Below are 27,268 nucleotides of genomic sequence, written 5' to 3'. Positions count from 1 at the left end.
CTTATTGGCTGCTGGTTGCTGCCTGGCAACCTCACTTGACCCTGTACTCCAGAGACCACGCCCACACGAGCACGCGCGTTACAGTATAATTTTTTTTTTCAGTAACAAAAACTTGAAAGTTGACCCCCCCCAAAAAAAGAAATCCCTTTGCAAATGTTCCAAATCTTGTACGTTCACTAGCGTGATCATCAAATCCCAGGGTCAAAGGTCGCAGGATGCGCAGCACGTGTAGTTCTGGCAGCGAAGTGCAGGTGTCGCTCTTGTACACATGTACGTCATCAATCCGTCGTCATTGACGCAACAGGCCGCTGACGTAACGACGTCACAGGAGGCGAGGTGTGACGTTGAGTACCCAAATTGAAACTTCCTTCCTCGGCTCGTCACCGAACTTAAACCGAACCCAACTCGCTATCGTCGTGAGCAGGCATGCGCAAGCACACTGCGCCTCGCGTGATGTCACGACCTCCAAGTCCCAGTGTTCTGCACGGGGAGGGGGCGGGGACGTCAAATTTGCACACATGCAAATGAGTGAAGACGTACGAGGTCACGTGGCGTGTCGTGTCGTGCAGCGAGATTTTTATTTCTTCTCAAAGCCCCCCCCCCGCACCCACCCGCCCGTGCGTGCGTGCGCCCGCGCGCCCGTCCTCTCGCTGCTCGGCTGTGTGCTGCGACACGCGAGACGAGCTTCACGCGACGCCGTCAGGTAAGAAGCAAGCCGGACACTTGGAGAACTTGCCGCGTCTCCGTTCGGGCCCTTTTGGGCCAAGTCGGAGTAGAAAAAGTCAACTTTGCAGACTGGCCGCTGGCACGGCGCTGGTTCTGTCGATGACGGTGCCCAAAGTGACGGGAGTGCGGGCGAGAGTTGTGTCGTCACGCCGCCGCCGTCTTAAATTTCGGGGGGCAACTTTGGTACCCACCTCGCACCTCTCCCCTCCTCCCTTTTTTCTCCCCTTTTGAAAGTGCATCCCGAATGTTAGCCTTTAGCCACCTAGCTTGTGGCTGGCGAACAGGCTAACTTGTTTAGCTTGAGCGAGCCGCTCCGGTACTGCTCGGGTTGTTTTCCCGGTTCTGCTCGCGTGCAGGCTCGCCGGAGTGCTTGTCGTCCGCCTCCTCCTGCTGGAAGCCAGCGTGTGACGATGCTAAGCTAACATCAGACGCCGGGGTCATCCGAGGTAAACTCACACCGCGAGTGTGTGCGTATGTTTTCCTTCTTGGAGGTCTCTTCGTTTTTGTGTTTTTGGTTGTCTATTGGCGTGTAAACGTGTATTTTTCGTTGTCTGTGTCTGTGTGTGTGTTTGTGTGCAATGTGTGTACGTGTGTTCGTCTATTTGAGTTTAAACGTGTATTTTTCGTTGTCTGTTTGCGCGCGTGCGTGTGAATTGTGTGTACCTACGTGTGTTTATGTTGTGAAATGCGCTAAATAAATACATTTGTATTTTATGTGTTTTGAAGCCTGAGTGCATCTGCGCGTGCGTGTTTGGGCGCGTGCGTGTGTGGTCAGGCTGAGTGTGATGTTTGTCTTGTGGAGGTCACGAGCTGCGCAAGTTGTGTGTTGGTCCCATTTTTAGTGTTAATTTGAATTTGTGGTGGTGCAGGTGAGCACCGTGCGTCCTTCGCCGTGCGTCATCTTGGATTTAAGCGTTGGAGTGACGTCACGTCGTCCTCGCCACGAAAGGCGCGGCTGGCCGCCGACGTCATTCTCACAAGCCCACGGTGGACGTGTTGTTAGTTTTACGTAATTGTTTTTGAAATGATGTTGTGGTGGTCCATCCGGGCGCTCGAATTGCGTTCAATGTCTTTACCGCAACGCCGCCTTTGTTCGGGCCCAACTTTTGTGCTTTTTTTCCCGTGTTTATGTGAGAATTAGGCACATCTCACACATGTTTGACTCGGACGACCAAAACTTTTCCTTCTGTCAATCCGTCCGTGCATTTTGTGGGACTAATCGCCACCTCCCCCTCCAACTTTAGTCGCCATGTCACCCTTTCATCTTGTGACATACTTGTGTGTCAGGATGCCGACCAATCAGCTCGCTTTGCTCCTTGTGGAGGTTTCTGTTGTGTGATTGTGGTTTTGTGAACCGGGGGGGGCTTAGGGGCAGAAGAACTTGGGGGTATCTGACGCCTTTTTTTCAGGAAATTAATGGTCCAGTTAATTAAAAAAATCTACACTGAACAATGTGACTTTTTTTTTTCTCCAACCACAAAGATCTGAATTCCAGGCAGAACATTTGGCTGTTTGACAAGACTTTGTTCTTTTGGATTTGATGAACTTGACAACAGAGCGAAAAGTTTTTCAGTGCAAAAGACGCAAAGGTCAAACTCAAGCAAAACATTCGTCAGCTTGTTCGGTGTGGTGGATTTGAGAACTTGTGAGTGTCGTCCCTCTGCACTTGTTGCCGACGGTGACAAGTAGACGATTTTGCTGCTGAAGGGAAAATCTCGCTCGGGAGCTTTTGGCAGCACCCGCGAAATACGATCATCGTCACTATCGCCGCTACAAGTGTTGGCGTGATTGCGTGTTGATGGTCACGTGAATTGGCACTTGACACAAACTTTTATTTTGATCTGGTGAATGGACTCGAGTCTTCTCTTCTTTTGCTGGCTTTCCGCTTCAGTTCTGACGGAAGCCGTCCTTGCGCCTCGAAATGCTCTCAAACGGGCCGTCGGCGCGCCAAAAACGACTTGCCGCCGTTTTCGTGGCTCGCAGCCAGTTGGATCGCGGCTCCCGGCGGTGGCCTCAGCCACGTCCCCCTTTAACCAAACAAACATCATGTGACCGCCTGTTAAGCACAAACACCCAACTGTTGGCGAGCTGGCGCCGTTTCCAGATAAACCCGTTTCACCAAAATCGCCCCAAGGGAGCCAACAATCTAAAAATAATCAACAATCTGCCTTCAGATCTCACAATATAGCGGCCGCGCTTTCCCAGTGCGCTCAAACGCACCGCTGCCACGCGTGTGTGTCTCTTTTTTGGTGGCTTTGGAAGGGTGTGTCTCGCTTGGACCTGATCTCCGCTCAGCCTGGGCAGCCTGCATATGTCACTCAGGTGGGTTGCTATGGAAACCAGCACCGGATGTCAAGGATGGCGTGACTGGAACAAAAGTTGTGAAGGCTTCAAGTGTTGTGTGTTTTGCATGACGATGCAACAATTAAGATCATGAATAGATTATTTGTCAAATGAACTGATGGCTATTTTGATAATTGATTACAATCACTTTGAGACCTTGCTGAACTTCAAATTGAAATTCAAATGGAATTTTAGCCTCTTCACAGGAAATTGTGTCTGCTTTCCTTTTTTGTTGTTGCAACTGAGGCATTGTCAGTTCACGTTGGTCCGTTTGAAATCTTGTATAGCCAAGGAATTGAACAAATGTTTTCCTGCATGTGATTAATTGAAAAAAAAAATCAAAAGGTGAATTGAGTTGGAGCCCTAAAATACAGCTCAAGTTGATGTTCGCTTTCTCAGTGTTGAGACAACCATCACGTTTTACTTTCGGTTCTTGAAAGATTCGAATAGCAAGCGGAAGAATTGAAACAGGAATCGCAAGTTGAACAACCAAAATCAATCGCCACGCAAATGTTATGGTGAGATCGTTAACGACGGTGCAAGCACGCCGTTGATGACGTCTTTTGCTTTGTGTTACCTCAGGCTCGTTCAAGACGTGTGCCACGACAGGCCCCGCCCGCTGACATCAGGCTCCTCCCCTTAGAGGACATTTGGTAAGTCGTCAGTTCTTCTCCAAAGCATTCGTTGCCCTGACTCGCCAGTGCTGCGCCCCCCAGTGGCTCAAACTGTGTACTGCGCTTAGTGGAGCATGTTCCCGGAACAAGCTGGTAACTCATTTTTAGCCGCATGGCAAATTATTTTTCCTTTTGAAATCAATTGAAATGCCGTCCATTTGCTGCAGACAACCAAAAAAATATTTTGCAAAAAAAAAAAAAATAGCATCGCAATGACAAATTCAATAGAAATGTCTGTGCGCCTTGAATGGGTGTGGCTATGTTGTGAGTTAGCTCAGCGTTAGCGTCTTTGACATGCTCAGTGTGAGTGCTTTCATTTCACGGACTCAATTTTTTTTTTCCTCAATCGCTATCGTGGACCTCGCTAGTTCCCTCCAATGGCCACTGAGAATCCCTTTGGACTGATTCGGCCGCCAATCATTGGCTCATATCCAGTTCTCAAATAACTACAACGGAACGCTCTCGGTCCGCTAAGGTAGAGTCCTTTTGGCTAGCATCAGCAAAATCCTTCCAGCGTTGGCTCGCCGTCATTCGCTGGTTTCAGCACAAAGGCCTTTTTGACGTCTCACCAAAAACCCCGTTGCGGGCTTGCAAACGTCGGCAGCTCGTCCCGTTTCCGCTAGGATGCCGTCCGCTGCCCGGCGAGGCTGGCCGGCCGTCAACCGCGCGCGCGCTTCCATAAAGAGGGGGGGGAGCCACATTTCATCTGATCAAGTGACGCCTCGCACACTGCGTGCACACACATCTTTCGAAAAGATGTGTTTCGCTAGTTTTTTCAAATTCAAGTCGCTCGGCTAAATCTTTGCCTTGCCGTCCCTGCGCCGGCAGTGAAAGTGGGCCCGTTGCCATGGGAACAACCCAAACTGTGCTCCTGGGAGAGGCTGCGCACGTATGTTTAATGAATTTAGTCATCCTCTTTTCATGAGATTGATTTTTTTCTTCTCTCCTGCCCGCAACAGAATAATTCTGCTCACTTTCGGGTTTCTCACGTCCTGTTTCGTGAGGTCCAATCACTTCCTATGCGTGCGTTTTGCTTCATGTTCTGTGATGCTACAAGGGCACATTGTGTGTCTGCCGGTGTTGCCATGGCAACATCAACACAATGCCCCCCCTCAGCCCCCCCCTCCCGAAACATTAAATAACTGCACACACGCGCATGTTCTTCATCATGCTTGCGCGTGTGAAGTCATGCAAATGAATCGTAATGAAGTTCGTTAAGAGCCCGACTCCAATTGATCAAAGGATGTTTTTTTGGGTTGAAGGCTCGTCATCTTCCTCTTATCATCTTCCTCTTCAAACCATCCTCCCATCTGACAGGCCGCCACCCGCTTCAAGCTTCTTCCCTCCCGGCCGGCCCTTGCGCGACTGTCAATCATGCGACGGTGATTGGCTTGGGTGACGTAAGGTTGCGTCTCTGGAGGTCAACTCGCAACCCGTTCACCACATGCGCTTACAAATAATGACAAAAATGAGAAAATGAAATCGATGCGCTAGTTGCGTGTGAATGTGCAAGTCAATTGCCGGACAAAATTGAATTGCTGAAAAAGTAAAAGTTGGAACAAAGGAAGTCAATATTGCGAACATTCCCGCCTACATCCAAATGTAGTCAGTTTGCAGTTTAACCGTCCGGTTCCTTCTTTATCAATCTTGTGCTTTTACCTGTGAGCCAAAGCTGCCACCAGTCTCGAACTTCAGTCTTAAACTGGACAGCCAATCCTCCATCAAGTGTCTCCAGTTGGACCAAAATACTGCTGCTCTCCTCTTGACTGGTACTCGTAAGAGGGAGCCACTCGGGCATCCCGTCACCGGCTCCTTGTACATTTTAGACTTCCTTTTAAGATTCTGTTATTTGTTTTTAAATCTTTGACTCGGGATTTGGCCTCTCCAAAATGGCTTTCTCTGCAGTGACTATCTCTCGTTCTCCCAGGCAGGTCTGGAATGAGCCCTCCCAAAGTTCCAGTCAGCTGACATTCCACTCTTGGTGGCAATGTGAAGCGCAGCCCAGGTTGGCACTGCAACACACTCGCCCTCTTTCATGCACTCGGGACCAGCCGTCCCCGTCGAAACCGACTACCCGCTGACGTCAGCCCATCATCGTCATCACCCTGAAGATCGGTATGCCCAGTCGCAGAAAGTCCTCCACCCCCTGCATGGCCCAAGTCCTGGGACCAAGTGCCCCGAAGTCGCTCCTGGATGAGGAAACTTTAGACATGGAAATGTTGTCTGATGACAATCTGATGGACAAGTTTGAGCCTTGTGAGAAAAGTGATCAGAATGCGGATGGTCCAGACCAGGAAAACCTTGAACCTGGGACGTTCGAAGAAGAGAAGTCAGGTGAGGCAAACGAGCAGGAAAAGGAAAGGTCACAGTCTGACCTCGAGGCTCACAAGAAAGAGTCCAAAGGCTATGAGTGCAAATGTTGCCAGTTCTGGTGTCCGAACCTGAAAGACCTTAAAGACCACGTGGACTCCAACCACCCCAATGTGATTCTCAATCCACTGTACCACTGCGCCGTCTGCGACTTCAACACCAAAAAGTTTGACCTTCTCACAGAGCACAACCAGAGCCTTCATCCCGATGACAACGACTTCAAGTTCAAGCGGATCAAGAAGAACAATCAGACCATCTTGGAGCAGTCAATCCAAGTCCAGCGCCGGCCCATTTCTGAAGAACATTCTGGAAGTGACGCTTCCGTGTTCCCGCCTTGCTTGTACACCACAGTGAAATCGCCCGACTCCATCGAGAGTCTCCACGGGGGCGGACGAGTCGCCAACCATAAGGACGGGATTGCGGTACTCAACATCAACGGCACCCTCATCATTCCCGAGCCCTCCATTCTCCAAGACCCGTCCCATGTCACCCCCGTGCTCCAGCGCCCGCCCAACTATAACTGTCAACCAAAAATCGCCGTTCCCCTGAACAGCTCCAAATATAACCCGTCCTTGGACCACAACCTGACTCTGATCACCTCCTTCAACAAGTTCCCCTACCCGACGCACGCCGAGCTGTCCTGGTTGACGGCGGCTTCCAAGCACCCGGAGGAGCAAATTAAAGTTTGGTTCACCACCCAGCGGCTCAAGCAGGGAATCACGTGGTCCCCCGAGGAGGTGGAGGAGGCCAGGAAGAAGATGTTCAACGGTTCCATCCCTGCCGTCCATCACACATTCACGACCCAGTCTTCGAGTGCCGTCACTCCACCATCTGCCGCGGCCTTCCAAAAGACCCCTGCGGAACACCATTTCCAAACTGCCACCCCGAGTTCTGACAGCGCCGTATTTAACGTTCCCACTGGAGCCGCTCTTGCGCTGAAACGATCGCTGACCGCTCACTGTGGCCCAGAGTCCAAGCGACCAGTCATGGCAGTCGCCCCGAGTCAAGGAGACCCCAAAGACAACGGCCTTATGCCCCGCCCCCCATTCACAAAGGAGATGCAATCGCCCGCTGTTGTGCCTTTAATGACATCATCATTATCATCATGCACCAAGGGGAAGTTTTCCGCTTTATTAGGAAGCGCCAAAACCAAACCGGTGGTGTCGCTGCCATCCATTGTCTTTCCGGAGTCCTTAACGAGGCCAACGATTGCGCCGCCACCCATCTTTGCGCCACCGTTCAAAAGCTCATTACTGATACCGCGACTTTCCAAAGAGAAGCGCTGCAACATTTTCCCGGCCGCTAATGCGACATTCCCAAACCCTTCACTCGTCACGCCTCAGGTACGGCGGCCCCCCATCATCCAGTCTGTGCACACTCCGGCTAAAGTTCACGCCGGCATTTCAAAACAAGAACCGCAGAGCGCCGAAGAGGTTGGCGCTTTGCACGGAGCCGGGATGGCCGTTCCTGGAGCGGAAGACGACGGGATGTGCGGGACACTCTCCAAATGTTCCGGCGACGTGGCGACACTCGCTCGCGGCAACGACGTGGCACCTTTGGAGGGCGCTGAGCTTCTGGTCGGCGATTCCCAGCAGAAGTCGTCGGTGCTCACTCAGTTTCCGCTGCTGGAACGAATGAAGGGCAAGACGGCGGAGCAGCTGAAGATCTTGGAGGAGCATTTCCAGAGGAGCAGCTTTCTCTCGCACGGCGACATGGACAATCTGGCCATCGCCACTGGGCTGTCCCATCGGGAAATCGATGGCTGGTTTGTGGAACGCCGGGCTCTTCGAGATAACCTGGAACTCGCCCTCCTCAACTCGATGGGCACAAAGAGGACTGAGGTCGACAAAGTCGCCACTCTGCCCCTTAATGGGATTCAAAAGTTACGTTTTGGTGCGAAGGATTGTAAAAGTGGCCCCATGCCTCTGCCGCGCTCGATTCCAAATTCGCGCTCGGCGGCGCTTCTCAAGGACCATTTTGCTCCAACCGAAGGGACGACGCCGTCTGAGGTTTGGCCCGGTCTGGCCCCCGTGGACTTGGCACGTTGGTTCTGTGACAGCCGTTCGACACTCAACGCCGACTTTTTCCATCGCGGCGGACTGAATGGAGGGGCGGGGCTCCTCGAAAAAAGTTCTCTATCCAGCCCCCGTGAAGGCGGGGCTGAAGGTTTGGGGGCGGAGCTGGGCTGCCTGATGGGACCGCATGCTAATGGCCTCAACACGCCGCAGCATGGTGAGCAAGACCGTCTTGCCGGCAGGTAGCGTATCCGCACCTCTGCACAACTCATTTTCAAATGCGTCGAAAATCAAAAATCTCATTAAATGGGCTTGATTTTTATTTTGAGGGAGGATTATAAATATTCAAGTTTTGGGGCATTTTGTGGTATTCTAACGATTTAATTCCTCCCGGGTGGGTGTGTTTGGCGCGTGAGGTCTGAGTTTCATCTTGGGATGGTTTTGCTCCACTTTGTGGAAGCGTTCGCACGTTCACACAAAAGCGCTTGAGCGTTTGTGCCCAAAATAGCTGCGGCGGGTTTCGGCGACGCCCCCCTGTGGTGCCAAAGCCGTGAAAAACGGCTCCACAAGATGGCAGCTGTCGCTACATGTCATTAATCAGTTTTGTCCCTTAGATTGCCGACGTTCACTCCCGCTTCCCTAAGACGGGACTTTTAAAAAATGTTTTTTTTTTTTTTTTTTTTTACTTAAAAGTTTCTTTGGTCTTGTTTTCAGGTGCGAATAACAACTCGTCTTTTTCATCTCCTGTCGGACACGTTGAGAATGACGCCACGTTCCGATCATCCACATGAAGAGTGTCCCCACGCCAACGGATGACTGACAGGAAGCGTGCCCCCCCCCCCAAAAAAAAAACAAAAAAAAAGATTGCTCCGCTTAGCTGTTGCAGCTAACGTGTGCTAACGCGTTCTCTCAGGTTGTCTTGATTTCAAGTCAGCGTGGGCGGGGCCGGCAGCCATTTTGACTCCCTTATGTGCTGATTGATGCTGACTTTGGCGCTTTTCTTTTTTTTGGGGGGGGACGTGAGGGCGTTGCCATGGAGACTGAACCACAACACCTTTGGCACGACCCTCTTCCTACTCGTACCTTTAGCCCACATTTGTGCGTGCGTGCGTTTGTCAGCGTGCGCATGAAAAACTGTCAGCGAGTTAGTGTGGGACTGCTGCACATGTGTGTGTGTGTGTGGGGGTGTGTGTGTGTGTGTTATTCTTTTGTTTTTAAGTGGCTTGCTTCCACTGGTTTGAAAACAAAAGAATGCCGCATGTACACACACACACACACACACACACACACACACACAGCGCTTGGCAATACTTCAGTCAGTTGTGAGCAGTGCCTGGACTTTCGCCTGCCACTCCACTGCTGAGAAGGAGGCGCAGCGGGGGGGGGGCGTTATTATTTTGGGGTGGTCGTCACATTAAATCAGACTTTAAAAAAAAAAAAAAAAAGCAAAGAAAAACCACCTTGGACTTTGTGAAATGTTGTTTTTTGTTGTCCCGTTTGGGCCAGCCAGCTTGCAGCTGTGGTCTCGTGGAACGTGTGACATGTCATGTACATGTCATGTGGACACGCAACACTTGTTTGCTTTGCTAACATATTGATGCAACGGGACTGGACCAAAAGAAAACAAAACAAAAGTCCTGCTTCAGCCGCACGCCCGCACACTGTGTGTACTTTGGTGTAGGGATGCACCGGTACCGTACGTCTGGTGTGGTCCAAACGCGCTTGCCGTTTCGCCGATAGCGATGCCGCTTGGCCAACGGGGTTTGTTTTTCAAATATCCGCTAGCTCGACGCTAATAAATGAGCGAAATGCCATAGACGGGCAACGACATAAGGATCAATGTTGCGCAAACCTTGAAGGAATATTCAAACACCTTTTTGGAAAAACGTTATCAACGCGACGGCTTTTTTTTGGTTGTCCGTAGGCGTGAGTCTTTTTTTTTTTTTTTTTAATGGCTATTTGTGCCTTGTGACCTGGCGACCAGTCCAGGGTGTCCGTTGGTCCCGCAAAACTGCCACTTGTCAGGAAAATACGCTGCCGATAATGGACGGATGCATTTTTTTGTTTTTTGATGTTGAAGAACATTTGAAAAGCAAAGTAGAAATTTGTTTTTGTTTGTTTTTTTTTTTAAGCTGTATTCGCTGTGGCGTCAAACGTCACCCAATTTAGCTTCAAGCTTTTACTGTCGGACCGTCCGACCGTTTTAGCCGCTTGCCCAAGTCAGAGTTGGTTTTAGGACAATATTGGATTGAGTCGAACACTTTTTCCATCACAACTGCGAGACGTGACGGCGACTTGCTGTCACCGTTAAATTCGAGTACTCGTACACTCTCGCGTTGGCGCCCCCTGCCCCCCCAAAAAAAGGGATATCGGTGCCTCCCTACGTTTGTGTTCGTTGACTTGATGAATGTCGAAGTCCGCTCCGTGGCAGTCATGTGGGACGTCATGAATGTTGATGCTAAGCTAACGCACACGTGCTAATCAGCACCTGATTGCTCCCTGTTGGCTTTTGGACTCGGCCAAGCCCGTTTCTCGCACGCGTACACGCACACTGCTTCAATGAGCCCAACTTTTTGTCTCAGGCGTCACGTTTGGCTCGCATTTGTCAAAAAAAAAAAAAAAAAAGGGGGGCAAAGTCATGTGATGTCCTCCAATAAAATGCTTTTTACACCGCCATATCTTTTAAGGGTCGGTCTTTTTTGTTTTGTTGTTTTTTTGCAGACGAAATGCTTAGGAAACGTTAAATGTCGTTGATGTGCTTTCAATATTTGTCCACTAGAGGGAGCTCTGATTTTCCTTCGACAGTCAAATATTCTGCTGATGGAGACAAGGCCAGAACTTCCCACGTGCGTCACGTAAAGCGACCGGAAGGGCAACCTGGATAAAGTTTTGGGTGAGTGTGAGCGTTTTCGTGTTTTGGACTTGAAAATTCCTCCCTCTTAAGTTAAACAAATTCTAAAGTCTTGTCAAACGGTGAAATGGGGTGCCTGGAATTCATAACTATTTTGTCCGAGGGTCATGAGGTTGTTGTTGAATATTTTTGGAATTAATCGGATATTGGAATATTTTCGGCCAAATATGTGAATCTCATTGGCCTCCATATTGGTCGGACCCCGCCTTCGTTTCTCGTCGTGCGAGCATCAGGACCGTGACGGTCAATTGTTCAACTTAGTTGGAACTGCTAGCATGTATGCATCCCGCTAACAACTTTTGTTGTCTTTTATGCTAAAATGCGGCGAACGAGTTGGGGCATAAAAAGGAGACGCAAAGACGACTCGTTTGAGTCGCGATCAAGGCGGGAAAAGTTGAAGGTGACTTTGTTCCCGGCAGACGAGTTCACGTTGACAGGTTTGTCACGAGCGCGCTTTGATGGCGCCGACTTGAGTTGTCTGCTTTTCAAGTGGGAGTCGCGCTCGCTCTGCGTCCCCCACGAGGTTGGCCGCCGTTTCTGATCACGCTTCCTGTCAGGACGGCGACTCGCTTTCATCAGCCGCTCTTTCAACTCGCTGTCGAAACACGTCGCGTCGAGAGTGCCTTTTCTCCGTTTGGCCTCGGGGACCTGCCGGGGGGGGGGGGTGTCGTGTTGATGGCACGCGGGACGGCCGACGGCTCGAAGGCATCGCGGTTCCTTTCCGACACAATGATGGCGGCCTATCATCCCGGAGGACCCGGCCGACCGGCCCCGCCCGCCGCTCCGACGGGCTCCTCCGGGAGTTGGTTCGGCGAACGTCAAGAAAAGACGAACGCCTTATGGGAAGTGACAGACTCAAACGGCGCTTTGAAGAGCGTCAGGCGCTCGCTGAGTTAATGTAGGTTAATGCCGACGCTATACATCAAACGGCGCTTTGACAGACGCCACATGTTGACGGCGTATACGCTCGCGACGCTTCTCCAAACCTGTAGCCGCTTGTACACCTGTTCTGCACGCTCGCGCTTCTTAAACGTCGTTTCCATGAGGGGAAACGTCCACATTTGGTCGCTGAATGAAGGCTGGAGGGAACTTTTCACGTGGGTCGCTCCAACCCTCCGCCCCCTTGTTATCGTAAGGGGCGTGGCCACAGTCAGTCAAACATTTCTCTGTCAAATTGGAAGAAAAAAGAAAAGACATCTTTTTTTTTTGCCATCTTTTTTAATTTTCCTTGCAAACAAACAAGTGCTCGAAGCCAATGAGCAGAATAAATAGAGACGGGCTGAAAACGAATTCAGCAAAAAGGAAGTGCGTGAAGCAAAAAAAAAATAAAAAATCTGGCGCAGGGGCTCGTCTCAAGTGCTTTTTTTTTTGTTGTTCTGCTGTAAAAGGGTTGACCGTCTTCGCGTCAAAATGTCGTCATTCTCCTGATATTCTTGTGTTTTCATCTCGTTCCATTGTCACACGTCTCAAGAATAGCGAGCGAAGGAACGGCGTCTCCGTACCAACGAGGAAGGAAAACCACGACGCAGGTACGAAGGGCTCGCCGGGGCTGGGCGATCACCAGAAAAGTGTTTAAATTCAATCAATAATTTGTGAAATGTTTTTTTTATTACTTAAAATACTTAACCTTTAATAATAAGAAGTTCAACGCAACAGTGAAAAATTCTAATAAATTGTTCAATATAGATGAAATAAACGCCTTTTTGTGCTTAGTATTCGATAAAAAATGTTTCGCAATACAGTAATCCGCCGTTTTTCATGCTTATCGGGGACCAGAACACTCCTCGTGAAAAAAAAAAACATCCCGTTGACGTCATCTTTAAAAAGTAAAATTTGAAATACTTGACGTGACGTTATAGAAAGGGACAAACGTGTTTGCGGCGCTTCATACAAAGTGGACTGAAGGGTTCGACTCGTAGAAAAAGCTCGCCACGACGAAGGTCGGGTCGCCGTTTGCGCAATGTTCGTTCGCTCAAGTTTGACACTCAGATTGGCTCCCGCCAGGAGATGCTTCCAAAATCATGTCCTCTTCGTCTTCCTCGCGGTGCTCTTGGCCTTCTTTCGTCTCCGTGTCGCCTTCGCTGGCCGCCCGCTCGCCCACTTCCTGTTCCTCCTGCCCCACTTCCTGTTCCTCCTGCTCCACTTCCTGTTCCTCCTGCTCCACTTCCTGTTCGTGGTCACTGAAGGGCTCCTTCCCCTCTGCCGCCCGACGTCCCACCTCGGAGAACCACTCCCGGATTTGTTGCTCACTCATATCCGACTTGGCCGCCAAGTCCTCCAGGTGGTCCTCGCTCAGAACTCGCTGCTGGAGGAAGTAAGCCCTGAGGAACTCCTTCCCACTCTTGGCCTGCGTTCACAAAAACGAGTGAGTTATTAAAAATGTTTTTCATGGCACAAATGCCCAAGAAAAATCACTGGGCTCCAATGTGAGTTTGACTGCCGTGGCAACAAAAGTGAGCACACCCCCTGTAATGTAAAATTGACAGACCTTACTGTGCGCGTCCTGTTTTCCGGCATACGGCCGCCGCGTCCTCCTGGACCAACCCCGAAAACGCTTCCTGGACTTCTTGGGCGTCCTGGCGGCTCCATCCAGCGAGGCTTCGTCCACCTGCGGAACACAAACAGAGTTGGCGTGGCGCTGGGGCAGTCAGGCGCTTGTGTGAGGCGGATGCCTGACCTTGCCGCCGTGGTAGAGGTCAAACCACTTGAGGTTGCTGTTCTTGGCGGCGTAGCGCGTGTCACCGAACCAGTTGACCACGTAGTTCCGCGGCAGGCCGCAGTCCCGCGCCATCTTGTCGTACTCTTCGGCCGTGGGCCACCTCGAGCGCACGAACGCTTTCTTCAGGATGTCGAGCTGTGCCGGCGTTTTCTTCAGGACCCTGCGGCCCGCGGACGCCGCGCAGGCAGGCGGCATCGCTTTATTGGCGCCCACCGCGGGCGCACCCCCCTTACGCCTGTCACTGAACCAGGCGTCCACTTCTCGCCGCGTCAGCTTAGTCTGCGCCCGCAAGCGGGTCAGTTCGTCATCGGACGGCGTGTCGCATTTGCGGAAGCTGGACTCCAGGATGAGGAGCTGCCCCGACGTCTTCTCCTTAAACTTTTGCGGCGTGAAGTCCGGGAAGGCGTGGCGCAATTTGACACGGCGGTCCTTAGCGACGTGGAGCAAGCTCTGGTCCAGCGGGGCGGCCGTTGGCGAGGAGTCGCCCGCATCGTCGCTGGAGTCGATGACAATGGCGGCGGCGAAGTTGACGTTGGTCTCATCTTTGTCGCCGGTCCCGCCGTTCCGGCCGCCGCCCGTGCTGTTATGGTGGAGTTCCCTGGAGTTCCTCTGGTTGTAGCGCGTGTCGCTGAACCACTTCTTGATGGCGCGCTTGGACAGCCCGGTGACCTGCATTAGGCGGGAAATCTCCACGTCGGTGGCGAACTGGCGACGGCCGTAGCTGGCCTTCAGCTCGGCTAGCTGCTCTTTGGACTTTTTGGTTTTGGAGGCGGAGTCTAACGCGGCGGATGAAGGTGCCTTTTCCGCGAGGTACTCCGCTGCGCCTTCCCCGGCTTTGGGTCGGTTGGCGGGAATGCCGGCAGTGAGCGTAACGGGGGCCGCCAGGGGAAGGCTGGCGCCCACCCCGCCGCCCACCTGTGCCAGGACCAAGCCCGGCTGGCCGACGATCTGACACGCCTGGAAGATGGACTGCAGGCCGTTGGCGGCCATGTTGGCGGGGATGACCGTGATGGTCTGCGGCACGCTTTGGAGTGTCTGTATGGTGCCGTTGGACTTCTTTCTGCGTGCCTCCTCCACCTGCCGCGACAAGTACATCAGATCCACAAATTCGCTTAACCCTCACCACGTTTTATCCTCCGAAGGAAGAAGTCAACTCATTTTCTTGGGAAGACCCCCCAAAAAATGGATCAATTTAACGAGCCTTCCAAAACCCATCTAAAGGACTTGATGCCCCAATATGGATGAAGCTAAGCACCTCAATTGGGACTACTTTATTTTATTCATTTTTTTTTAACTCATGGTTCTGTGTAATTTTGATGGAACTTGATTTCTTCTTGATTTCTTGCACGCGTATGTCGTGAGATGAACGCTGCTCGAATTTTTCCCCTTTTACGTTGTTGGCAATTCCATTCATTCCCAAGTTGTGAGGGATTTTGTGAAGCCCGGTACCGACCTCTTCGGGGGTCCAGCTGACGCCGTGTTTCAGCCTCTGGGCGGAGAACCACACTTTGACATTTTCCTCGCTGAACTTGGTCTGCGACGCCAGTGCCACGATCTCCGATGGTGACGGGTAGGGAAACCTGCGCGTGGGTCAACGGGTCAGAATATTGGAATGGGACCACTGAGCTGATGCCCCGCCCCCCTCCCCCCACCTACCTGTTGTAGGAACCAAGCAGGAGGACGTTGTTGTCCATGGAGGCGTGGTAGGCCGGGATGCTGCTGACGGGGATGAGCAGCTGGTTCTGATTATGCTTCTGCAACACCGACAGGACTTGGGCGAGGGTCCCGGCCGGAAGGGTCCCGGTACCCCCGTTGGCTTTGACGTGTAGCACGTTGGAGCCATTGAGCACCAAACTCTCCGCCGGCTCCGTCTGGATTTGCAGCGGCACAGATACGGGAAGCAGTCGAGGGGCGGTGGCGGCGTTGGTCACGGGGGCCGACGGGGCGGGCGACAGAGTGGGCGGATCGTACTCGTCCATTTCGTCCTCGCTCTCCACCTTGATGACGTCTTCCGCAGCCACTTTGTGCAAGGCGGTGAACTTTTTGGGTTCTGACCGGCTCCTCATGATGGGTGTCTTGCTGAGCGCGATCTCTTGACGGCACACGTCGTCTTCGTCCGACTTACGAGGAACCGCGTCTTCATGCCGTGTATCGTCCTCCGTGTCAAGCGCGCCACCCGCCGAGGCCGGGTCATCGAGGGTCTGCGGGGAGACTGATTGGTTACTGCGTCGTGCCGCCATGTGCGTGACCTCGTCCTGACCCGGGTGATGCCGCCAGTTGTGCGTCACCAGCGCGTCGTAGCTGCGGGACAAAAAAAACGACATTCATTACGTTTTCATGCGAGTGTATTGTTAATTTTGAAGCGAAGCTGACATTTCAGCTGCTAATCTCGAACATATGTGAACTTTCTTCTCGGCGGAGCCTACCTCCCGGTGTGGTAGTGGCACTCCACGCAGGCGTACGTGTCGGTGACCATGTCGGGATGCTCCGAGTCCACGTGCACTGTGAACAATTTGAGCGTTTTGGTCCTGAAGTTGCAGTACTTGCACTCGTAGTCGCCTGACGACGACTCGGCAACGGCAACGTCATCGTCCTCGGACCGGTCCGCATCCTCTGTGTCCCCGTTGGAGCGCAGCGGAAGCATACATGGCGTGCTGGACTTCCTGCGGCTCGCCATGACAACTTTTAGCTGGAGACGAGATGGTTCAGTTGTGGGCCACTGGCTGCGGCATCTTCACATCCATTGCAGGGCTCAGGATTACGCTTGGCGTCGCGGGTTGCGGTCAGGGTTCCATCGCAGTCTGTCTGCCTTCCGAGGCTCAAACAAGCTTCATGGACAACTTTCATTTGGACGCACCAGGAGCTGAGGGAGGACCATGCAAACAAGTCGAGCCGAGACATCAACTTCCGGTCGTGTTCGTCTCCTAGAATATGGGTTTTAGCGTGCTGGCTGCAAAGTTTTGCGCTTGCTGCTGACGTTGTTGATCCGAAGCAAGCTCGATTGGCGAGCAGTTTACTATCTGTGCGCGCGGGTATATTCGTGTGTTTGTGCACGCGCGCGTGGGTGTTAGTGGCTGGTAGATAGCGGCCTCAGCTTGCTAGCTCGCAGTTAGCCGAGTAGCATCTCGGCTTGGGCGTCAGTCTCGCTGCGTCTTCCGCCTTGCGACCGACGGGCGTCGAAGAGTCATCAGAGGGAACCGGACGGAACCGCGAGCGAGCCGGCTACCGACTACCGGCTCCGGTCCCGACTCTCATATTTTGTTTCGGTCGATTTGGCAACGGCGACAGTTTGTTGGAGAAAAAAAAAACGCTTTCGGTGCTGAAGGCAACGTGATCGTGAACATTTTGGAATGACAGCAACGGCAAACGCTCAATTCCGCTTTTGGCCTTTCACAATAAATTCTTGCGCAAACTCACGCGTCGCTTTGCTCTGTTACAACGCGTCATGCTTATGTGCGGTTGTTTGTGTTTTTTGGTCAAATGTTTCAATTTGAATTAATTTTGAAAACGTTAACTAGGAAGGACCTGTCACATAATGTCACAAAACTTTGTTTTGAAGGCGAGCACCGAAGCAGAAGTCATCGGATAGACGAGTGAAGGTTTGACCATTTTCAGGATGTTTACGACGACGTCACTGTTATAAATGTGTAATAGTGTGTTTATATAAATATATATGTAATGACAAAGGATATTCTAATTATAGGGTAATCATAATTTATATTTCGGGAGTACACTGTGAATGGATTTTTTTTGCATAATGGGATTGTTTAAGAACAATTTATTGTCCATATTTAAGCATTGCGTTAAATGTTCTCAGCGTGCACAGTGGTTTCAAATGGTCAATCATTCAGTGCATGACTTACAACCCCTTCCACCTTTTTGACCAACAGCCTTGCTCTTGTGCTATATATTCTTTTACTCATTTTAGAATATGACTATTTCGCTACTTTGCTTCTAAATGTCTTTTGTTTTATTTATTTATTTATTTTTGAATGTCTTAAATTTGTTTGCCCTTAAATGTGAAGGTGTATGAAATGTGCCATCTAAATAGTCTCGGAAACTCCTGTATTTCAGAATTGGTCCTGATGGTGCTACTTGGAGAGTCAAATATTGGATGTCAAAAGTTCGGAACCTCTGACCAAGATGAAACCACCGATACATCAAGGAATATAAGCTATGCAATTGTCTCTCGTACACAAATGCACACTCTCACACGCGCGCGTGCTGAGCTTATTTGGAGTGAACATTTATTTACCCATGAACAAGTGGTATCAGCATCAACCATTTGCAAAGCAAATTAGCTGTAATGTCATCCTGTCAGTAGGACCCGTTGCAGTTATTTAAGCAGAAAAGAAAATGGTGCCGAAGTACTTTTTGTCAGCGTGAGAGATGATTACCACAGTGATGAAATTTTTTTTAAAAAGATCATCATTCAAATAGCAGGTGATGATGGAATTTCCAAAGTGACGTGGAGCCTGCCCAAACGATGATGTCACTCGTCGGAGGTCAGCGGGGTGCTGGCTGCAGGGGCGCACATTTCAACAGCCGTCGGTTAACAAGGACTGTCGGCTGTCCGCCAAACGGCGAGGATATTACCTGTGCTGTCGCTCAACGAGTACTTGGAAGAGACAACTGCAGGGAGACAAGATGGCGGCGGTCAAACGCGTGTTCGGCAAGCAGCTGACTGACACTTTTGGTTTACCTGAATCGTCTGTGGCGCCGGAGCTCGAATACGGGAAGGTGACTGGCGGAAGATGGCATGACAAGACACCGGTTAAAGAACGGTCACTAAAGAGCGTTTGTTCAAAATATTCATCGTCTGACGATGTCATCACCCCAACCTTCGAAACGATTGGAGCTTGTCAGAGTGAGCCAAATACCTGTTGACGTGTGCACAGATTTGCGAGCATGACCTGCGGACAAACAAGTTCAGGGCGTGAACATGTGACGAAGGTGATGACGGGCGTTTCCGTGGCAACCCACCAACGTAGAACTTTTTGGACAAGAAGCACAGCGCGGCGACAAAGGAAATGAGGAGCACCGCCGACACGGCGCCAACGGTGATGCTCAAATCACCCGTGGGAGCGCCCAAGATCTCGCCATCTGCATGACAAAAACATCAAGAAAAATAAAAATCGCTCAGCACAGCCAGTCGGGACAAAATAATGGTTTGGGCCAGCCCGAGTACCGCTGAGTCCACAGTTGGAGTTGCCGCCTCACCCCAAATCACTTCCACGTTGAATCCCGACGCGTGATGTCGCAGGACGCACGTGAAGTTGGCGGCGTCGCTCGTGCGCACCTCCACGCTGTCACGCCTCTGGAAGGTGTCGTCTTCGTTGGGGCGCACGCCCGACGACGTCACGCCGTCCTCTTGGGCGAGCGTGCGGCCGTTCCGCCGGATCTCGAGGATTGCGTCCTTGTGTGGGAAGCCGCTGGCCAGGCAGCTCAGCCGCACCGTACCTGCCACGCCCGTCGTCCTGCCGAACACGTCCACGGACGGTGGCGCTGCGGACGCACGCACGCACGCGGCCGTCAGCGACTTTCTTGACCCACGGCCCCGGAAAACCAGTGTGGCGGCATACGTACGCGCCTGCTCCAGTCGGTTGCGGCGGAGGGCGATGAAGCGGCCCATCCAGCTCATGCACTCCTTGTCCAAGTAGCTGCGTGTGTAGTCCTTGAGGAGCTGCATGTTGTCCCACTTCCTTTTGGTCTCCTGCGCCGCGGGGGCCGTCGCCACCCACTCGTCGCGCTTGTAGTCGAAGGACAAGAGGTTCTGGCCGTCGTAGCTGTATGTGTCCACGCCGCCGCGGAATGCCATGGTGCCGTTGGGATGGAGGTTGCCACGGCAACCATGCAGCCACTGGAGGACGTGCAAGTCTGAGGGGAAATCACGTTGAATGGTTAAAAAAAAGTGCATGCTCACGCACGGGACGCACCAAACAAAGTATATGACTGAAGCACTGACTCCGCCCACAATTATATAGGTTAGATAGGATGGAACGTTTGACGAGCGGGCGCCATCCTACCCGAGCGGTTGTCTCCCATGCGATTGAGCAAGATGTCCAAGTTGACCTTGAACCACATCTGTTTGCTCTTCCTGGACTTGCTGCCCTGCTCCCAGTAGCCGGCGCTCAACCCGTCGGCCATCCAAGGCTGCTTGGGCTCCTTCCTCGTGGCAAGGTTGTCATAGTAGTCGATCACGTGACCGTCCAGCACACCCATGGCTGTGAACTCGTGCGAGCCCGCCAGGAGTGACGGGCTCCCCGACAGCCCCGTATAGATGTACGTCAGAGTATGAGTTTCTGGAAGAGGAGCCACACAAGGACATCATTGAACGGATGCGCACGCACACGCACACAAAACATACCTGACAACAGAATTCCAAACAGATGTAATTTTATTTTAAAAAAATAGAGAATAGAATAGAAAAGATTTGGAGCAAAAATGTCTAAAATTCATAGAGTTAGTACATCATGCAATTTCTTTATTCAAATTCAGGATGACAATAAAAAGATGTCTCCCTGAATAACTCATTCGAGAAGAGTCACTGATGGTGTAGTGGTACACTCGCCCGAGTTGTGTGCGGGCAGCGTGGGTTCGGTTCCCACTCAGTGACGGCGTCTATGTCTACCCTGTGACTGGCTGGCAACAGTTCAGGGCCGCCGCGCCGGTTCATCACGTTGTCGTCGTGCGGTGGCAGAGTACCCATACGGGGAAACCAAGAATGATCCAAAAACCCGGCGTCCGAACCGAAACTCTGTTTCGCTCCCGCACCCACACCTCTATGAATAGAGGTGTAACCATACGAAACTTACTTACTCATTCGAGAGACAAAAATATTTACGACTGTGAATACGGCAATCACGTGTACGTGCGTGCACGGATTTTATCCAACATAAAAACAGATCTGGATTGTTGATCCGATGTTTACAAGTTTTTCGATTTGCGGATAGCCTTGGCCACCAGAGGATATAGCCTTGCCATTGACACGCATGCATGCGCGCACGCCACACACACCCCCACACACACACCTATACATACCTGTCTTACGAATTCGCACGCGCGCTCCCGCAGACGCGCGACTGTGACGAACTTGACAAACATACACTTTTGTTTTTCGTCTTTCTTTTTCAAACTTTCACTCACATCTCTCTCTCTCTCTCTCAAACACACACCTGTCGGCCGACATTTTAGCTTTTGTGGATGTTTGCGCTCCAAAACTTTTTTTTTTACTTTCACTTTGAGTTAAGTAACACAAACTCACCTCCATTTGCTATCAATGGCGCGACGAAACACAAAACGAAGACGAACATATTCACGCTCATCCAAATCATTTCAAACGACGTTGAGAAGTCAAATGACCAACTTCGGATCAAATCCGTCTGCCGGTCTGGACGGACGCCTCTCTCTCTCTCTCTCTCTCTCTCTCTCTTTCTCTATCTCTCGCTCTCTCTCTCTGTCTCTCTCTCTCTCTCTCTCTCTCGCTCGCTCGCACGCTCTCTCGCTCTCTCTGGTGCGTTCACTGCCATCTCGTTCCTGTTTTGTGGACTACACGCATCGCCTTCATTCCAAAGTGAACAGAAGTAATGAATGCAAACCCGCAATTTTTTTATTCGTTCCCTCTTCAACGTTACTCTTAAATTACATTTGTCAAACCTGTTCTCGCACGCGCGGTTCCACTGGTAAAGCAAAAAAAAAAAAAAACATTTTTCCGTGGCATTCGGAACGCTCCAGTATCCATGGCAACAGCTGCTACCTTCAGTGTTTGCTAGCTCCACGTCTTGCGACGTCCGCTTGACTCTTTTTCTTGTTCTTTTATTTCCTCAGCAGACATGAGTCGAACTCCGGATGTACGAGCGAGGTAAAATTTCCTCGTCGTTGGCTTGGCTTGTGTTTTTTAGACGTGGAAGTTGTTCTCGGGAAGGCTAGTAGCCGAGCTAGTTAGCCGCGTGTTGCTAGCGCGTTTAGCACAGCCCACAAATTCGCACATCCTCACCGTCCATTTGTCGTGATTCGTGAATGAATGAACAAATGATTGCGGACCCAGAGGTAAAATGACTTCAAATGTTTGGGACTTATCGAAATCATGTGGAACTGGCCACTCCAACCATGCTCAGAATCTTGTTTGCAAGAGATAGATAGATTTCTGGCCAATGATGTTATTGTTGTTGATGTTACATATATGGTCGGTTGAGTTGTTACTTGTTTGTTTGTTCAGGGACAATCAGACCAAGAGGATCCAGGAGAACATCAGCAACGTGGAGAAGCACTTCGACGAGATGTGTCAAATGTTTGCCGCCTACGGCCGCAAAGCTGCCAGGCTTCGAGACAAGGCTGACGTGCTGGTACGAGAGGTGGCCGACTACGCTGACACCGAGACCCCCGGCCTCAAGAAAGGCATGAAGCAATTTGCTGAACACTTGGCCAAGATTCAGGACTATCGGCAAGCTGAGGTCAGTGGATGGATGCATGGAAGGAAGGAGAATGGCATTGATGAGGAGCGCTCGCATTTCAGGTGGAGCGACTGGAGGCCAAGGTGATCGAGCCACTAAAAGGTTACGGCGCGGTGGTGCGGCGCAAACGGGTGAGTTACCGTAGCGTTCACGTGAGCAAGGCAAAGGGCTGACTGAGAGTGATGGCGTTTTTTTTTTTTTCTCCAGGAGGACGTGAAGGCGGCCCAGAGTGCCAGGTCACGCGAGTCCAAGCAGGTGCTGCAATTGGAGCGCACTCGCCAACGAAACCCGTCCGACCGACAAGTCATCGTATCCTTCAGCTTAGCACAACCACCCTGACTTGACACTTGGATCCGTTCGGTCACCCAGTTCCTAACGCAGTGGCCCTGCATGTCCAATCCGTTTTCCCCGTTGTGACATCAAACCGCTTCAGACCCTACAAATAATAATAATAATAATAATATTGCCTTTATTAGTCCCACAATGGGGAAATTCGAGATTCGAACACAGGCCTCCTGGGGAGACTGGGTCCTGAACGCGGCGCCTTAGACCACTCGGCCATCCTGGCAGCCAAGACCATCAGCATCTTTTTTTTAAGCGTATACCTGACGCTTCCTCATATTTTACGGTTTTGCTCACAACGCCAAGCGAAAAAAGCGTAGCGAGCGACGCCTCTCAAAAAGTATGTCGGGGCAGTGCTGAGTCAATTTGAAATTTGCCAGTTTAACTGAATACATTTGTTGCTTCCTTTCCTTGACACCGCCTCCAGTCTCAGGTGGGTTCCCTTGCCACGTGTTCATTTGCTGTTGCATGAGATGACGATGTCGATGGCGATGATGATGACGACGATGATGATGATGCTTCTGGTGTGCGTCAGGCCGAGAGCGAGTTGCAGCGAGCCACCATGGACGCGGCGCGCACCACTCGCCAGCTGGAGGAGACCATCGATGACTTTGAGAAGCAAAAGATCCGAGACATCAAGGTGGGACGCGGCCAGGGAGGGCGGACACGCCGCCGCCGCCACGTTGGTGCGTGCGTGCGCGCGCTCTCACTCGCCTGTCTCTTTTTCAGAGGATCCTGTGTGACTTTGCCAGCGTGGAGATGTGCTTCCACGCCAAAGCTTTGGAGCTCTACACGCTGGCCTACCAGAGCATGAGCAGCGTAGACGAGGACAACGACTTGGAGGTACGCCACACGCTCGCTTGCCGTTTTATTGCTTGGACTCACTCCGACTTTCTTGAAGCGACAAAGGTGTCGACATCAAGTCCATCAAATCGCAACAAATTAAAATACATTTTTTTCCCATTTTTTTTTTTTCAATGCGCCTTCTGATGGCGCTTGCTTGCGTGCGTCCTTGCGCGCGTGCGGTCAGGTGTTCAGGAGCTCGCTGCACCCGCCAAACTACTCGGAGCGCTTGGACGTGGTGCGCGCCAACTCTCTGGACGGAACCGCCACCTCCTTCCTGACGCCGGCGGCCGCCTTCCAGGTAGGATTGTTAGCCCGCTTTGCTCCTTTGCGCTGTGACGTGTATTTCATTTAATTGGTTGCCGTAGCAACAGAGAGCCTCCGGACGGCAGGCTGAGGACGAGGACGAGGAGGAAGAGGAGGAGGAATCTGAAGAAGAAGAGGAGGAGTCTGATGAGGAAACGCGATGACGCTATCTGCACTTATGAACAGTACACACCGAAATGTGGCATCTTGTTGAGGACATTTAGGACTTCTTATTCCTTCAAATTGAGTCTGTCAACCAACCAAATGTGTTCACAAGATGACTATAACACATGCAAATGTAAACAAAAGTATTTGAATAGTTGTAAGAGCGTGTCAATCAAAAGTAAAGACGCAATGTTGTGCAAGTACTTGTCATGGGGTTGGGATCATACATGTCATTATTTTCTTAGTTGGGGAGAAAAAAATGTGTGTTTGAGGTTTTACAACTCATTGTTTTCTTTGTTTTCAAAATCAACAAGAAAATAAAGTTGCACGTTTATAAACTACAGTTTAGCTTCAGTTTTGTCGCGTCTTGTTTCTTCTCGGTGAGAAGAGTTATTTGTAATTTAATGGGACCTATCCTAGTTAAATTAATTCGAACGTTTTTTATTTATTTATTTATTTTTAAAGAAGTACTTGATGACAAATGCCTGTTTATTATTTTAAGCTAGGTACGTCAGATGACACACTGCGCATGCGTCTCGCCACGTGACCAAGGCAACCCGGAAGTCGGCGTGTTTACGTTCCGCACACATACAATCATGCAAATGGCGGCGAAGGAGAAGCTCAAGAAAAATGAAGCCCCCGCACGGCCGCAGCGGCGCCGGCGGCGGCAGCAGCAGCCACAGCCGGGCGGCCGAGACCGACAGAAGACCATGAGGGCGGCCGTCGAACGGCAACTTTCGGCGGCGGCCGAGCGCGTCGTGCGGCTACTGCAGGAGCGGACGAGCTCGGGTGACCCGCAGCTCAGGCGGATAGTCATGGACGCCGTCAACGCTGCCGTCGAGCGAATCTTCAGTGAGTATCAAGCAACAGTGGGTAAGTGGGGCCGAGTGAAGCCTTTTATTTATTTATTTATTTTTTTTGGGGGGGGGGCTTCGTTCCTTCTTTTACTTCCTCTCCACTCACGAGCATTAGCCGCGTGACTAGACCCCCCCAAAAGATAACCTGTCAAATGACCTTTTGATTATAGCACACTAAGAAATGTTCCAAATCAATGATAGATTCTTGAGAATTAGATTTTTTATGTGCATTAATAGGGTTAGTAGATCACTATTCATTATATTTTACTAGCCATGATAAATTCTAACAAAATTGTATCTAATTACAAATCATATCGAGGCAGATAAATTCCACTCCAACATGCACATATAGATGAGTAATGGGTAATAGATAAGACAAGGGGTGGCACCTTTGAGAATAATTGCTTTATTTGACACAAGGTTTCGCAGCAAAATCTGCTTGGGAAAACGTTGCAAGTGGATCTTTAGAGTATCCAAATTGCCGTTGGGAATTTCTCGCTTCGGGAGAATTTGGGAGTTTGATGCGCCATGGAATCAACGTTTTGGGGAATATTCAACAGGATGTCACATGGCTAATCACCGGTGTCCTCCCTTCCAGAAGCTGAGCCCTCGACGCCATCACACGGCCGCTCCACCGGGTCCCCCACCCGAGACGGCGACAGCGAGTCGCACCGCTGCAGAGTGTGCGCCAAGTCGTTCGGCAGAAAAGGCTTTCTGATGAAGCACGTGGAAACGCACGCCAAGGAGGCGGAGCCCGTGTGCGGCCTCTGTGGCGAACGTTCGGCCTGCGGCAACGACCTGCGGCACCACCTCCGAACACACCGTGACAGCAGCAGAACCTGCGATGCCTGCGGCCAAAAGTTTCCCTCCGTCCGAGCGTGGGAAACGCACCGGCGGCTGCATGCTGGGGAAAGACCCTCCTCGTGCCAGGTGGGCGCCAAACGATTCAACCACAAAAGAAACATGATGACGATGCACAATTTGGTTGAATTTAGCGGGACTTTGCAAAGGCCAAACCGAAAAGGGATTTTTTTCACTCAGGAGATTTGACAGGAAAGATGCCTGTTGCATTGTATGGAGTCAGCGCGCCATCTAGTGGGCATAGGCTACAATGACATTCTGTGTGACAATTAGGAAAATCTCTGTGTTTCATCGGCACAACTCTGGCAAATTGTGATTATTTTGAAAAGGGCTTAGAGCATTCCTTTTGAACTTGCACACACTGAAATTTCTCCCACCTGTTCCCGCAGAATCCCCCGAAACCCCAGAGCACCACCGGCACAGATGACCACGCTCACACAATGAGACCACACCAGGACCACGCCGACGACAGTAAAATAAATACACGACAAGACGGCTTTACCGATTGTGTGCTTGACACAAGCGGGCCAACGTGCGGCCACACCATCCAGAATAATGACCGGTTCGATCGCGTGCGGCAGGATGACGGTCACGAGCACGTTCAGGAAAAGCGTGGAGAGCACATTCAAGACGCCGTTGAGGACCGTAGGCCGAAGCACACCTGCGTCTTCTGTGACGATACGGCCCCCAAAAGTGCGCCGCCGGTTTTGTCGTGTCGCGAGTGCGGCAAGGACTTTCCCCGTAAGAGTGCTCTGGATCGCCATGCGAGGGTGCACGCGGGCGACAGGCCCTTCATCTGTGAGTTCTGCGGGAAGACCTTCACGGAGAAGGCGGTGCTGAAGCGGCACCTGAAGCGGCACACGGGTGGCAGGCCCCGCACCCACGGCTGTGACGAATGCGGAAAAAAGTTCACCATGAGCCAACACCTGCACGTGCACAAAAGGATCCACACGGGCGAGAAGCCTTACGCCTGCAAGGTGTGCGGCAAGACCTTCCGGCAGGTGGGGAACCTGGACGCCCACACCAAGATCCACACGGGCGAGAAGGCCTTCATCTGCAGCCTGTGCGGGAAGAGCTTCCGCCAAAAAATCTCGCTGGAGACGCACGAGCGCTTCCATAGGAAGGACAAAGTCTTCGGATGCCACGCCTGCAACAAGAGCTTCGTGCAAAAAGTGGATCTCAAGAGGCACATGCTGACGCACTCGGGTGAGAAACCGCACGCTTGCTGCATGTGCGACAAACGCTACCAGGAGAAACGCTCGCTGGAGGTGCACATGAAGGCGCACGCCGCCGGCACCGACAAGCGTCCTGCCCGCCAACACTTGGTGCAGCTCTGACTTGGGGGGCCGATGCCAACGTCATTTAAGGCCACCCACATCTAGTTTTCATTTCACTCATGACTCAACTACTTACAGTTGAATTAGTTTGTTGACCACCCTTGTAAGCCTCCTCAAAAATAATTTTGGGGTTTGTGTTCTTTGAATGCCGTTTTCGACATTTGCTGTCAAGTATGTTTTGTTTTTTTTGGAAATGGGTGGAGAAGCAATGATGTCATGTACATGCGCTACTAAATAAATACTACCAAATAGCGTGCAAATAAAGATTGTTAAATGTTAAATTGTTACTCTGGTGATATTTGTAAATGCACAATTTTGCCATCAAAAGCACATTTTCATTGTTCAG

The 27,268-nt window shown here is 51.2% G+C and overlaps 5 protein-coding genes across 11 annotated transcripts; 3 read left to right on the top strand and 2 right to left on the bottom strand.

Annotated features, from left to right (window-relative positions):
- The first annotated feature begins 355 nt into the window (after positions 1 to 355).
- On the top strand, positions 356 to 10,053 carry LOC148321839 (zinc fingers and homeoboxes protein 2-like). 5 transcript variants are annotated; one of them, XM_088318108.1, is made up of 4 exons: positions 356 to 703; positions 3,652 to 3,722; positions 5,675 to 8,345; positions 8,843 to 10,053. In XM_088318108.1, the coding sequence occupies exons 3-4, from the start codon at positions 5,861 to 5,863 to the stop codon at positions 8,917 to 8,919; spliced, it is 2,562 nt and encodes an 853-aa protein (XP_088174234.1). In that variant the 5' UTR covers positions 356 to 703; positions 3,652 to 3,722; positions 5,675 to 5,860; the 3' UTR covers positions 8,920 to 10,053. The 5 variants fall into 5 exon arrangements, with proteins under 5 accessions (XP_088174234.1, XP_088174235.1, XP_088174238.1 ...); XM_088318109.1 differs by having other exon boundaries at positions 5,671 to 8,345; XM_088318112.1 differs by having other exon boundaries at positions 358 to 703; positions 5,675 to 8,370.
- Positions 10,054 to 12,237: 2,184 nt separating this feature from the next.
- On the bottom strand, positions 12,238 to 17,139 carry LOC148321838 (zinc fingers and homeoboxes protein 1-like). The gene is made up of 6 exons (XM_088318107.1): positions 16,185 to 17,139; positions 15,415 to 16,059; positions 15,212 to 15,338; positions 13,717 to 14,835; positions 13,528 to 13,647; positions 12,238 to 13,386 (listed from the first exon to the last, which is right to left on the bottom strand). Exons 1-6 carry the CDS (start codon positions 16,433 to 16,435, stop codon positions 13,012 to 13,014), a joined length of 2,637 nt encoding a protein of 878 aa, XP_088174233.1. The 5' UTR covers positions 16,436 to 17,139; the 3' UTR covers positions 12,238 to 13,011.
- Positions 17,140 to 17,983: 844 nt separating this feature from the next.
- LOC148321837 (major histocompatibility complex class I-related protein 1-like) lies at positions 17,984 to 21,225 on the bottom strand. Its single transcript, XM_088318114.1, has 9 exons — positions 21,023 to 21,225; positions 19,785 to 20,060; positions 19,345 to 19,635; positions 18,979 to 19,263; positions 18,742 to 18,861; positions 18,639 to 18,671; positions 18,461 to 18,502; positions 18,355 to 18,390; positions 17,984 to 18,279 (listed from the first exon to the last, which is right to left on the bottom strand). Exons 1-9 carry the CDS (start codon positions 21,090 to 21,092, stop codon positions 18,251 to 18,253), a joined length of 1,182 nt encoding a protein of 393 aa, XP_088174240.1. The 5' UTR covers positions 21,093 to 21,225; the 3' UTR covers positions 17,984 to 18,250.
- On the top strand, positions 20,336 to 24,199 carry cibar1 (CBY1 interacting BAR domain containing 1). Of its 2 annotated transcripts, none has more exons than XM_088318116.1 (9): positions 20,336 to 21,619; positions 21,977 to 22,211; positions 22,274 to 22,342; positions 22,419 to 22,520; positions 22,981 to 22,986; positions 23,089 to 23,193; positions 23,283 to 23,396; positions 23,584 to 23,697; positions 23,771 to 24,199. In XM_088318116.1, the coding sequence occupies exons 1-9, from the start codon at positions 21,591 to 21,593 to the stop codon at positions 23,864 to 23,866; spliced, it is 870 nt and encodes a 289-aa protein (XP_088174242.1). In that variant the 5' UTR covers positions 20,336 to 21,590; the 3' UTR covers positions 23,867 to 24,199. The 2 variants fall into 2 exon arrangements, with proteins under 2 accessions (XP_088174242.1, XP_088174241.1); XM_088318115.1 differs by having other exon boundaries at positions 20,342 to 21,619; positions 23,765 to 24,199.
- Positions 24,200 to 24,405: 206 nt separating this feature from the next.
- On the top strand, positions 24,406 to 27,181 carry LOC148321835 (uncharacterized). 2 transcript variants are annotated; one of them, XM_088319226.1, is made up of 3 exons: positions 24,406 to 24,719; positions 25,323 to 25,654; positions 25,975 to 27,181. In XM_088319226.1, exons 1-3 carry the CDS (start codon positions 24,464 to 24,466, stop codon positions 26,920 to 26,922), a joined length of 1,536 nt encoding a protein of 511 aa, XP_088175352.1. In that variant the 5' UTR covers positions 24,406 to 24,463; the 3' UTR covers positions 26,923 to 27,181. The 2 variants fall into 2 exon arrangements, with proteins under 2 accessions (XP_088175352.1, XP_088175351.1); XM_088319225.1 differs by having other exon boundaries at positions 24,406 to 24,740.
- Positions 27,182 to 27,268: the final 87 nt, after the last annotated feature.

This window comes from Idiotropiscis lumnitzeri, chromosome 16 (genome assembly GCF_059441095.1).
Source record: "Idiotropiscis lumnitzeri isolate Australia: NSW breed Sydney's pygmy pipehorse chromosome 16, RoL_Ilum_1.0, whole genome shotgun sequence".
Lineage (NCBI taxonomy): Eukaryota > Metazoa > Chordata > Actinopteri > Syngnathiformes > Syngnathidae > Idiotropiscis > Idiotropiscis lumnitzeri.
This window is presented reverse-complemented; position numbering and strand designations above follow the sequence as displayed.